The following is a 14220-nucleotide window of genomic DNA, read 5'->3' as shown; positions in this document are numbered from 1 at the left end:
AGATTCAAGTGTAAAATTTACAGATTAAAGTGTGAATTACACACATTAAATTGTGAATTTTACAGATTAAAGTGTAAAATTTACAGATTAAAGTGTGAATTTTACAGATTAAAGTGTAAAATTTACAGATTAAAGTGTGAATTTTACAGATTAAAGTGTGAATTTTACAGATTAAAGTGTAAAATTTACAGATTAAAGTGTAAATTTTACACTTTAAAGTGTGAATTTTACAGATTAAAGTGTGAATTTTACACATTAAAGTGTGAATTTTACACTTTAGAGTGAAAATTTTACAGATTAAAGTGTGAATTTTACAGATTAAAGTGTAAAATTTACAGATTAAAGTGTAAATTTTACAGATTAAAGTGTAAAATTTACAGATTAAAGTGTAAAATTTACACTTTAAAGTGTAGAAAATAAAAAAATGTGAAGTGTATATGTGTCACTAATACGCTTCCGTATCAAACAGTGATTTCTATGTTATCGGTTAAAAAATGTATTCCATGAATGTTGTCAAAACACCATGTTTTATAATTATTCAACAAAAAAGTTGACTTTATTGTTAAAAGCAACGTTTCAAGAGCTATTTTTCATGGATCATATTTTCATGCTCGTCGATCTCATCTCAACAGTCTATGTGAAAACCAGTTTAAAACGGTTTTAAGAAACAGCTGTTACTAATTCACTCCCTCCGTGATCTACACTTTATATCGATTTATTTAGGTAAATAATTAAATTTTTCAGTAAGAGACCATAAGTATAAGCATTAAATGATTTATTTTTGACGTCGTGGTGTCAATAACTGCCGTCAGATGAGCAGACAAATTATCATAACGCGCTAACGCACGTTATTCAATTTGTCTGCTCACCTGACGGCAGTTATTGACACCACGACGTCAAAAATAAATCATTCAATGCTATAATATTCATGTGTATATACCCGGATAATTATGATTTTATAAAAGTTTCGTTTTTAAACTCAGTCGAAACAATGTTCACGTGTGGACAATGACAATTCAAAGGAGTATGTATACATGTAGTTTTTTCCCGTGATGTTTATTTATTTTCATGTTTCTTAAACACATGTAATACATAGATGTATATGCTTCACACTTACTACTTTCTTCCTTTCTTACTTAGTTACTTACTTACCTACTTACTTGCAGTCGCACTTACTTACTTACTAATTGACTAACTAATACGTACGTTACATGCTGACATAGTTGTGTTGTTTGTCAATATAGTTTTATCGATATAGTATGTTGGCATAATCTGATAATAGAAAAATATTACTGGTATGTAGATATAAGACTACAGTTTTAGAGCAAAACAAATAGTTGTTCAGTCCTCTTCACACCAATGATTTCAATTAGTTCAGAGTGGTTAGAGAAAAAGTTAATTTAACATATACATGTAGTGCCATTCAATTCAATATCATCGATTATTCTTGTTCAAAAAGTCGAGAGAAACATTTTTTTAAACTAAATAGCTCATTAAGTATACATTTGCTGAAGACTGGTCCACAAAAATTATGAAATGGGATTCATTTGATTCTAATTTATTATTCCCATTTTAGAAGAATTCAACAATGAGCGAAACACAGCTTCCGTTTGTCTTCAAATGAATTTGTTTGAATTTCTCTCAATGCATTGAGGACATACCGCGGGGCGTTTACTTAAGGCACCGCTTGTTTCAGACAACGGAGCGGTTCAGGTCAATACATTGTCAATTTAAATCGAAAACTTAAGTTTGAATACATTACATCCATTTTGTCATTAACGCTGCCACCCATTTAAAGCTGTATATCGTATTGTATGTCATGATGTAGTCGGGTTCTTTTTCTCTCTCGCAATATTTTTTTGGCTGTTTAATATCCGAGGTAAGTGTTTATTTTTTGCCTACAGATTTTATTTTGTATATCGTAATTCAATTTCTTTTTCTTTCTTTTTTTTTTCTTACAAAATCGTTTAAATATTAAAAAAATAAATAAGCAAAATAAAAGGACACGTGTTCGTGTGCTGAAAAAATCTATTCGGAATAAAAAATTTTAAAGTAAAAAGACAGTTTACTCTGAAAAAAGAAAGATTTTATAAAAGCAGTACGATTATTCATGAAAGTAGAATACATTTCTAAAATTATAGCTCTTTTAAAAAAAATATTTGTTTTTTTTTTTTTCATCTTTTTTCCCGTTCGGTTGTTTTACCTTAGGACTTACTAGCAGTCATTAGCATTATGTCTGCTTTTTTCTAAAATTCGGTTGATAGAAATGTGTCATTTTTCAACCATACCTATTATTTAACATACATGTATGGTTTGTATTTTCTGTAATTAAAGTTTCGGAATATTTAAGAAATGAACTCAATGTATTCCCAGGTTAAACGAGTATTGGGGCAATATACGCTTAATAATCCGCTTTGCAGATTATGTAAAAAGGCGTAAATTGCTCGAAACCAGGTCATACGATATCTGCAAACATCATATAAATTTCATAAACCTATAAATCTGCTGGTTTCTAGGCACGAATACCTTTCTTAAATTCAAACCAAATCAATTATTTCGATATATAAAGTAAGATAGTTACATGTACAGCTTAAAACACATCATCTCAAACATACTAGTATTGTATTTGATATACTTTGTCATTATATTTGTTCATAAGCTTTTAATAACCGTTTTTAGGTCAGCTATTGCTTCCCTCAAATTTAATCATTTATTTTTCTTTAGTAAAAAGTAAAATTATTTGACATATATATCTCAATTAACTCTTGAACTATTTTTCTTCATGTGTAAATTATTATATTAAATGATATTATCGACAAGTCTTAACATTGCAAAATTGCTATTTAGAAAAGCTAAAATCTAATGGGTTCTCTTTTCAATGTCATATCGAGCGAAACTAGGTCAAAACATTTAACTCTCATATTTGAGGGTTTTTAACAACTTTAACTAGACCTTGCACAATTTTTTTTCAAAGTGCGTTGACTTTGTCTCAATTTTAACGCACTTTGAAAACTTTTTATCAAAGTGCGTAATTTTTCAAAGTGCGTTGTAACACAGGTGTCGGCATTTACGCATTTTGCGAGGTTTCCTTCACGAAAGTGTGAAGGAGTTAATTAGAATACGACATGAATTATTTATTAAATCGAAATTCTTTAAGTTTGCGCATGATCAGTAAGCATATGAAAGACTGGTCGTGGATTTTCGACGACGACAATATGTTCATATTTTGTGAATACATTCAATGTGCGAATCTGAATTATTAAGAGGAAATGACAGAGACATTTATCACTATTATAACTGTTATTTTAGGACCGCTCTTTTTTTGTTTTAATTATCTTTCGTTTCTTCAAGAAAAATCTGAAAAATTCAACATGACTACAATATATGTCACCATTAGACATATTAATGCAACGAAAGTATTAAGTGAATGCACACATTGTTTATTTGGAAAACATGTAAAAAATATCAACCCAAGAGGTATTTATATCTTCTGTGGTATGTGTTATTTTCGATTTCATTGATGCGTTATCGTGTAAAATGTTATTGCTTCCAATCTAAAGCTTAAAGCAATTTTTTATTTGTTCGATTCAAAATTTTAAATAACTCATGTGTATAAAATTCTGTAGTCTTTTATCACCCTCCGTTGTAAATGAAAGTTTGAGTATTTCAAAACTTTATACTCTTGAAAATCATTCCTATAAGGGCATATTTTGATCAAGAAAAAGTTTGATAAGTCTTAATATATAATCTAAAACAAATATTAAATAAAAATCTCATATACTTCTTATTGATAGTTTGTATAATTTTATAGCATGTTTTTGTTTATCATAAGGACCAGGTGCTTTCAATTAAATGTAAAATAAATAAATAAATAAATAAATAAATAAATAAATAAATAAATAAATAAATGAATAAAACTAGATTGTTATCGATAGTTTTTAAAACTTTGAATTACAAAAAAATGATGTAACATCTTTATTTATTTTAATCCATTATCTTCACAAATATAGCTATTGAAAGTAAAAAGAAAATCATGAGAAACATATTTAATAGGCCTACATGTATTTGATGAATCGTATTCATTTTGAATACCTATTTAAATGGAAAAAAAACCCTCATATAATGTATCCAATATACCAATTGAGATTGTGTGTCAGACTGTCTGCATCAAAACTTAAATATTTACAGCGATTAAAAAATACAGAACAAAGACCGGAAATCAACAACGGTGAATCACAGTCTAGCTGGGTTTTCATGCCATCAAAATCTTACTAATCATTTTTTAAATACGTCAGCCGCCGTAATAATTGGCTAACTACATGTACGTCAATACTTGTGAACGACAAGCTTCGGTTATTAAAATACGATTTCATTCCAATTACGTCTTATTCATTCATTTGTTTCTTTTTTTCTTTTTTCTTTTTTGTTGTTGTTGTTGTCTTTGATGAATATTTGTAGCAGGAATCGGGAAGCTTCACATTTTAGTTGTAAACTACAGTACTACAGTACTATACTCTGTCCCGAGTTTTTGCTTCCACCACTTTTCGCTGATATTTCGATAATAATTAATACCTTTGTGCTCAAACTACGTTCATCAACTAATATGAAAAATGTCCAGATTATCTGTTTTGAAACGCCCCCTCTACCGCTTCAGGTTTCAATACACATCCCAAAATAGAAAGTCTACGTAGATTTTGCATTGCATCAGCCATTAACAAGCCCGGATGATAACGCTGAAAAATTGCGCGAGGTGTCCCGAGTACTTCCGAGTGGAGAAAAGATGTAAACATTTTCCATTACAAAATCTCCGTAAGAAATTTGTTTTCCTCCCTGTAAAATTTTATGAGTGAAAAGGGATGATTTATCACTGAAGATATCTTGGATATTTTCCATTTCATCGATTTCAAGTGTACTTCTTTCACAAGTATGTGTATTTTTTTTAAAAAATCATCAAAATGTAATGGAAGCAATAACTTTGGACAGACTTAAGATAATTTTTTTGATGTAGTCAAAGCATTGTGGGTACGGCCCAAAAGCATGTCATTTGCAAAAGTCGGGACTTTGAATGTTGACTAATTTCCTTTGCTCATTGTGTTTCTGTTTGTACTTATACATAGATGACGGCCTCAACTGATAAAACTAAGGTTAAGGGTATCGATAATATCCATTAATTATTATAATAATCGACCGGAAGTTCTCGGCATGATAAATACGGAAGTGACGCGGAAAGGGAAAAATTACGTAACTGAAGAAACAAACACTTCCTATACAGGCACATGACGTTATGTATGCTTCTCATACTGAAAAAATATTTACTCTCTGCCTAATAATACCTTAATTTCACATCGCCGCCATATTGGTTTACATAAAACTGTAACATCAGTTGAAAGTTTCTGTTGAAATTCATCATTAAAAAAGTTTTGCAATCATCACCGTCTTCCGATCATTTCTTCAACTCCTAACCTTACAACCTATTCAACCAAAGCAGTGCATTACGTCTGACATTAATAAAAATCACTCCGCAATCGGCATCTACTGCTTTAGATATGCGACGAAAGTAAGATGGCGGCGATGTGTATCTGTGTATCGTTAGGTAGATTTTTTTTTTTATTGTATTACAAGATGACGTTGCTGTAATTTAAAAAAATTCACCCCCATTAGAAAACTATACCTTCTGTAGGCAGGCGATATCATTTTGATCTTTATATAACAATAAAGCATTGGAATTTGTGTGTAACCTCCCTTTATACCAGAATGTTACCATAAACTAATGAGCTAAGTGGTCGTTCTTTACATCAAAATACTGAGTACTTACATGTTATGTTCTGTTTGCAGAATATTAGTCAATAACAGCATAATCTCCCATTTAGAGCATCGAATCTCACGCACCTATTTTCATGAGCATTACTTTCCGCTCGAAAGACATTTTATAACAACGGCAAAATTTAATCTGCCACTTGATTCCATTACTTCTTTATTGCACATATACTAGCTGCAGGTCTGTAGCTCCCGGTCTGAAAAAATTCGGATGGACGACCTGGGAGCTACAGGGCCACCCATTGAAAAAATTGTATTTCTATTGCGCAGAAAAACGTGCGCTAGTTTTCGACTAATTTACCTTATTTATACGCAAATTCTGTGAAAACAATTAGTACCATTAAATTCTTCATGCAATTTACTGCTGATATCGCCTCTTTATTTGCCTCAGACTTTCTCCGAAACACGCTACCGACCTCGGAAAATCAAGCATGTTGAATTTACATCGAGATAGAGAGTCGCCATTTTTACATGTAAACAAAGTGCAACACATGAATTTACGGGACTGGTGATGATGTTGAAAAGACTATCCGAGGCAAGAGAAGAGGCGATATCAGTAGTAAATTGCATGAGGAATTTAATGGTACTAATTGTTTTCACAGAATTTGCGTATAAATAAGGTAAATTAGTCGAAAACTAGCGCACGTTTTTCTGCGCAATAAATATACAATTTTTTCAATGGGTGGCCCTGTAGCTCCCAGGTCGTCCATCCGAATTTTTTCAGTCCAGGAGCTACAGACCTGCAGCTACACGTATACGTACAAACAAATTTTTAAAAAATAAGTCTTTGAAAGACGGTGGTTTCAATGTGATATGGGATACATGTAGATAGTATCGAAATAAAATACATCATCAAAATATTTTCATCGGTTTAAAATTTTCATGTTTTACAAAATCTACTTAAAAAAGGTTTTTAAATTTTTTTTGAAAGGTACCAATTATAAAAGCCCCAGCAGGTTTCAAAGTCCTTTACATGGTACAGGTTTGTAGTGAGTGATCTGACAAATTGCTCTACCCTATTAGGTAACGATCATGGGACGGAAGAAAATTATAAGATTACGTTTTTTGTACTGTTTATTTTGATCGGAAGAAGAAGTACGTCACCATATGGAGGTGTCTCATACCATATTTACATGTACGTAGTCCTGTATGATATGACAATTGAAAATTCCTGATTGCGTGGACCCTGAGGTCCACGCAGAAAATATATAAGCGAGGTTAAACCGAATGCAAAGTGGAAATTTCACCCTTCGCATGAGTTAGCCTGGTTCCTGTGCGTAATGGGTAGCTCAGGGAACCAGGCTAACACACGTTTATCTGAATCGGGATCGGGATTCCATGCCATATGCACACATAAGTTCAAAGGCGCTGTAATTGTAAAGTTGTCGGTAAACAGTACAGAAACAAACTATTTCTTTGAAGAAATGATCGGGATGTGATATGAACTGTTTATATTATGGAATAAGTTAATGTTATGCCGAAACTACAACATGCATCAAATTGTTTTGTTGTTTTTCGATTACACATGTTACTTAATTTTACTTTTATAGTAGGCGAGGCTAGAGTACTTCCCGATTAAAAAATTCTTAAGCATCTAAATATGATTGAATAATAATGTGACTGTATATAATAGATGATTGAATAATTGTGTCACAGTATAAAAGTTTAAATCTAAAGAAAAATGCATCAAAATATGACATTAATTTTCACAAAGCTGTCACTGCATAGTTAACAAAGTAACGCGAAGCGTAATGTGCGCGCGCAAATAGTAGAATTCGCCGAATGCCTGATACTATACATGTTAACTTCTTTGATATAGATCATAATTATTTTAGAAGTATGAACCCTTTAAATTCTGAGATAAAAAGTCAGGGTTATACATATACATGTACGTAATGCAACGTACAAATTTAGTGGTTAAAAGCAGGGGCCTAGAGTTGGCGGAATCTCTGATAATCTGAAAGGGGCATGGTCACGATTTGGTCAAAAATTATTTTTCCGATTTTAACGTTTACAATGCTATAGTAAGGCATTTTAAATAGGCAACCAAAATTTGAGTGTCATTTGTTGAGTTAAGAACGAGTTACAGAGCTTACAATTCTTTGCTATATAAACAAAGCTTTTGTTTACATTTTCAAATGTTGAAGTGGAAATTCAAATTTTAGACCTTAAATGAATGTGTTAAACGTTAAAAACTGTTTCTTTATGCTTAAAATGAATAAGAGGATAGAGAAATCAGCTTGAAAAAGATTTAAGTGGTACTGTGGAATCATTAGATTTCGTGGTGGCTCAATTTCCGTGGAATTCGTGGGTACCTCTCCTCCACGAATTAACATCTTCCACGAATTAATGAACTAGGGCAATAAAGTCATATTTCTTCTGTACGTTTAAAAGAATACACGAAATTACGTCCCCGCGATCCTGTTAAATTTAAGCAATCCACGAAAATTGGCCCCCACGAAATTTAATGATTCTACAGTATATTGAACCTATGTAAACAAAAACAGGACACGAGCCTTGTTTACATGAAAAAGAATTGTGAGTTCTGTATCTTGCTTATAACTCTACGTCTGACTCTCAAATTTCATTTGATCATTAGAAATGCATTCCTAAAGCATTGTTAAAACTAAAAAAACCCAGAAAAATAGAATTCGACCCAAATCGTGACCATGCCCCTTTAAGGCTTTCACGTTTTCGTTGGAAACACATGCATATGGTCCACGTTTTGCAGTCCTTTTTAAAGGACAGCAACTTGTCTGTTAAATCAATGGAATTTGTCAAATCCTATTTAGATTGGCTGTTTAGATTTAATTATATCATTGCATGGGGTTGACTTGAGAGAAATGCAAATTACTTGACGAATAAGCATAAACATGTATCTAAATGTTTCCATTGCTGAATTGCCTGCCCTTTCCAAATAACCCCCTTAGTGAAAAAAACAAAAACAAACTAAAGCTTATGTGGCTCAAATAGACGGCCGTTTATAAACATAAACGTTGAAGTCGTTCTGAATTTACCTACATTGTAGCTAAATACTGATCTGATGTGTTAAATTGTCAGCTACATATTTACTCAAGATCGACTGCATCCCCCACTCTTTCATCACCAAACCGTTATGTGCGATTCAAACTAAAGAATAAGATTCATTCGATTTCTATGATTTTTTTTTTAACTTTCAATCTATCTCCGAATATTTGATGATTAAAATCAATGTTTACTGAAACAGGGTTTTTATTATTGCATGATGCCATTCAACATTATAATTTTGTTTTTTGTAATGCATTACGCTCGATAGCATTAGTCAACGTTAAATTTTTAAGATATTCATCGAAATACACGTAGGGGGTACCATATAGAGAAAACATTGTTGTCCTACGGTAGCAACGTTTTCTTCTAAAAGCGAATTGGGATCAACTATCCGAATTCAATTGTTACGAGCAATTAAAGATAAGCCAAGTTTCCAAAGTACATTTAACATTATCTTATCCCCAAGATTCCTTAATTTCGTCAGCTTAAGCAAATCTTGACAAACCTTGGTTGTACCATTTGTTCATGTAAACGTTTAAAACATTTCGATTTTGGTAAATCTACTTCAGCTTAATTGCAACTCAAATACCACTAATAATAAAAAATTTACTACATTTCGAGTTCACTGTTCATTTAATCAAGAGTCATCTCGTTTAAAAATCGAACAGCGCACTTGAATCTTTGAATCTACAATTCATATTGATGTATTATACTACAAATAGTTTAACAGCAATAAAGTAAATTTGTCCTAGTATGCCTTTAGCCTTTTGAACGAAACAAAACAAATAGACAACATCGAATGAATGAAAGTAATGAAAGATGGGCTGTTGACATAAACAGACAGACGCCAAATTTAAACAGCATACTGGCAATGCAAAGTCAGTCGACATCGCGCGAAAAAACAGTTGTTTTATTTCGGGCGGGTGGGGGGGGGGGGGGGTATACCTGTAAGCAGCGATACAGGTATACGCCGGTCAAGAATTCTATTTATTAATGCGAATTTCAAACTTGCATCTTCTTTCCTCTGCGTACAATTGAAAATTAAAAAAAAATAAAAAATAAGTAGCAAAAACAAGCAAATGATAAACTTTGATGAAAATACCAAAGAAGTTAAGATTTATAATATCTATACATATTATATGACCTTCATGGTATATGTACAAAAAATATTCATGTACCATATTTAATTTGGATTTTTTTCTATCGTAGGATCTTATTTGCACCAAATTACGGGGCCTATTCTTATTGCGTCTTGCTGTCATTGCGCTGTTACAACGCACTTTGAAAAATTACGCAATTTGAAAAACAAATTTCAAAGTGCCTAATTTTTTCACAATGCGCTAACAACTCAGTTTCTACAGTGTAGGCAACAATAAAACAAAAAAAATACTGCTTTCAACGACGAATGGAAACAAGACACGCTGTCACAAATCACAGACTTTTATATCAAGGTCCCAATCCGAAGTTGTTGTTGGAACAAACATTAATCTACTTATTAGTTTAATGTATACTACTGTATGATCAATAATATAAATAACGTAGTTTGGGGCCCAAGCGGGATTTGCATAATTAAACAGAATTAAAAAAAAATAAAAATGTCAAAAGGCCAATATTCAATCAACAGTTTGTGAAAATTATTAAAATAAAAAGAATAAGGAATCACTCTTTGACTTTTATGAGGGGACCAAGTACAATCATCGGGCTTGATCAAATTTTATCAAAGAGCTCTTTGGTATATATTGGGTTTGGTCATTCCGACCGTATTTAATCCCATAATAATATTGAATTTATCTGGTTTATTATGTTATTTAAATGTGAAATGTGAAATTGAAAAATTTGTATCTTATAAAAATTCTGAAATGAAAATATTTGACAAAAGATGGTCTTTGTGGAGAAATATTTTTCAAGAGTAGACTTGTATACTTATTTCTCTACGCTTGTTGTATCAACTATATTCCTCAAACTATTTATTGTATATTCCTGTTAATATTGTATGAGTGTGTGTATGAATGTCTATGTGAAAAATTATGAATTGCAAAATTTAAAAAAAAAAAAAAAAAAATGATATTGAAAGTCATAAAAAAATCAATGGGCATGGTCACGAGTTGAGTTGAATCATTATCTATTGTTAGTTTTCCTATCAAATGTTTACAATGCGGGCCATTTGTTTAAAGCTTTATTAAATTTTGTGTTTTAAAGACATAATCTCACAGCATTTATTTATTTTATTTTTTTGTTGTTGCAAATATTGATCGATTCTATATAATGATCTATATATAAACACAAAAAGGTAAACCTCTTGTTTACATACCGAAATTGTAATGTCTGGAGCTCTAAAACTGACGTTTGAATTTGTTTGAATGCAAGCCTCGGTTAAGCATTCTAGGCATTGGAAATGGGTAAATAAAATTAAAAATGTTCAGCTCAGCTGAGACCATATTGCCTTTAATTTTTATGATGTCCTTCTTCGAAGAATATTTCTGATTTCTAGTTAGTATTGGCTAAGCACAAGTGCTTTTGGAGAAGTAAAAAAATGAAAAAAAATAATTAACAATGTACCCATGTACGTCAAGCCTCGATCTTTAATTTTTAAGACACTACGTCATAAGCAATAGCGATTAAAATGGTTGGTTAAATCATTTGTATCAATCGATTTGGTTGAAAATCATCATAGTGTCATGTTGTTAATTTTTAATTTACAGGGTGGCAGTAAATACAAAATTTACAACATGTCATGCTGTAAATTTTGAATGTCATCATACCGGGTGGCAGTAAATACAAAATTCACAACATTACAATAGTTCGGTGGTTAAGGTGGCATGAGAGTGATCAAAATACTTTAACCGGTTTAAAATTTTAAAACACTTGACAAAAAAAATGTTTTACAAATTTTTTGAAGATGAAAAATAATAGATTTAATTAAGCCTCAGTGGTTTTCCAACTCATTACCTACAGATTAAAAGAGGCCTTAATCATTTGAGCTGTTAGGTAACATAAAAAAATGTATAACTTTAAACTTGATTTTATTGTTTGTTTCGAAAGGAAATATATCGCAATTTGGAGGTGTTCCTCACCACTTGTGCTTCTGAAATGCTGATCATTAGTTCAAATCAATTTGTACCTTTTGTTTATATTTACTGAATTATTTTTTTTAATCATAATTTTTCATCTATATTTTCAATTTTTTCGTCTACTTGACTTGTATACCTCGTACAACTCTATGTCATGCCTTCTATCATAATTTAGCAATTTTCTGTTGATTTTAGAAACTATCATTAGATTTATAGTGAGCCATCTTAATTAAGATGCAACCATTTAAAAAAAAAAAGTAAAATAAACCAAGAGAACCCTTTTCTTTAGTCCTAAATGGTTTTAATTTCTGTCCTGTAACTGCAACATCTCGCATCCCACTCGTTAATGTTGTTGTCATTTTTTCGTATTAATTGACAATAACCGTTGAAGCTGAAATTGACAAAGTTCCCTCATTAAAATATATATCCATGCATAGTTATGCAATCGTGTTTCATAATTAAGATATTGAGTGTTTTATTCTCCAATTATGTCTTATTATGTCCGTGTACAAAGCGATCAATCATGTATGCTTTTCTAAAAATTGAATAAGCTGGGTTTTTTAAAATGACATTTGAAATGAGTAAAGGAAAGAATTACGAACGTTCCTTTGATCAAAACATTATTAATTACATCATTTTATCAGCAATGATATTGATATAAAGATGCATGGAAAGTCCTAGGTCTTTATAACAATGTTTTTTAATGAAGGTTTGTAATTAACATTTTTTGGTCTTTTATAATTTAATCGAAATGTCATGTCATATACCAAAAAAATTCTATCAGAAAATATGCTTGCTTTTTTTTTTTTTACAGAAAGATTATCGTAAAATGGGTTGAAACTATTTATTAAGATGCATTTTTATCCTTTCAGATGAGGGTCGAGTGGATTTTTCTAGTTTCCTTTATTTCGTGTAAGTAAATGTCTTATATTTTTTTAATTTGTCCAAAGGTCCGATTAGCACAGAATTTAAGACTTTTTTTAAAATAAGAAATTAGTATATTCCTCAAATCTCTTGAAGATTTAATTTGAATTCAATGAATATATGTTATTTTATGACCTAACAAATCCTCAATGATGTTGAAGATTTAGATTGAATTTGCTTGGCATGATACATAAATGTGATGATGAAAATAGTACATAAATGTAGCTTTAATATAATAGAGCTCCTTTACTTAAAGGAAATTATTAATAACAATTATGATATTTTGTATTCAATGTGTCGACATGTCTTGAAAGTGATAATATATGTGCCGTTGAGACGAATTAATGATGTCTATGGACAACTCTGAGTGACTTTTGAAATTGTTTTCTTACAGGGGATAAATCAATAAGCGATTTCATATGAATCTTGCTTCTTTAAGAAATTTTTTTTTTTACTACTCAGTCAAGCTACTAGTATTTCAGTTAATAATGCCCGAATTTATGATAACATAACACCGTGGGGGGGGGGGGGGTTCACATATCATACTTAGGACTAAGTTATATCTTGGGGGAGAACTTTTTCCTTAATAGTTTATTACTTATCCGTTTCACTATTCTAGTCTTATCTTATGAAATTCATAAGTTATCTTTTAACTTTAAGACAGATAAATTGATGTCTTATAAACAAACTTAACATTATGTTATAATATTAAACTGAATTACATGCACACTAAATTTGAAGAAAAATATTACAGTAGTTTGTTTCTTAAAAAAGGAATAAATACTGGTTAATTAATAAATAATAATAAATTAATAAATACTTAGTTACAGGATGACTGAATAATTAGTCCTATCCGTCCCTGAAATACGCTTTTCTTCTACGGAAGAAATTTAAGGTGTTTTCTTGGGTCAGTCGGGGGAGGTGTTGTTCGATCATTAGATTTTTTGTCGGGAGTGGCTTAGGAATGCCGATCTAAATCCTCCATGGGAATGCTGTTTCACTCAGAACTTTTTGTCTCCTTGCTTCTTTGCGATGTTTTCTTTTTTATTAAAAACATTTTTATATCAACCACTACGAGAAAACACGCATTACATTAAACTTAGTTTAAAAGATCCAAATCTCTACTTGTCACTGCAAGTAATTATTGTATTCCAATTGGAATATACAGTATGATATAGTAAAATCATAAAATTATGCTATATCCTTTTTAATTTAGGATAAATATAATTGATACTTAAATACTGTACAATTGGTTACTATGCGTGGCGAATATACGCGGTAAGCTTAAAATACCGGAAAACACCCCAGCGCGTAAGGTAAAAAAAAAAAGAAAATTTAAAATTTCAGAGTTGAAATCACGCATCCACGCATTTAATACCCA

At 31.1% G+C, this 14220-nt stretch overlaps 1 protein-coding gene across 1 annotated transcript in view; it reads left to right on the top strand.

Annotated features, from left to right (window-relative positions):
- The first annotated feature begins 1787 nt into the window (after window positions 1-1787).
- The window catches only part of LOC128190475 (uncharacterized), a 35438-nt gene continuing 23005 nt past the window's right edge, over window positions 1788-14220 (top strand). Inside the window, exons 1-2 of the mRNA XM_052862548.1 lie at window positions 1788-1879; window positions 12788-12827. Of these exons, the coding sequence (XP_052718508.1) occupies window positions 12788-12827 (40 nt within the window). The 5' untranslated portion in view covers window positions 1788-1879. The remainder of the gene's footprint in view (window positions 1880-12787; window positions 12828-14220) is intronic.

This window comes from Crassostrea angulata, chromosome 6 (assembly GCF_025612915.1).
Source record: "Crassostrea angulata isolate pt1a10 chromosome 6, ASM2561291v2, whole genome shotgun sequence".
In the NCBI taxonomy this organism is placed as follows: Eukaryota; Metazoa; Mollusca; class Bivalvia; order Ostreida; family Ostreidae; genus Magallana; species Magallana angulata.
Note: the sequence above shows the minus strand (reverse complement) of the source record. Positions and strands in the feature narration are given on the sequence as shown.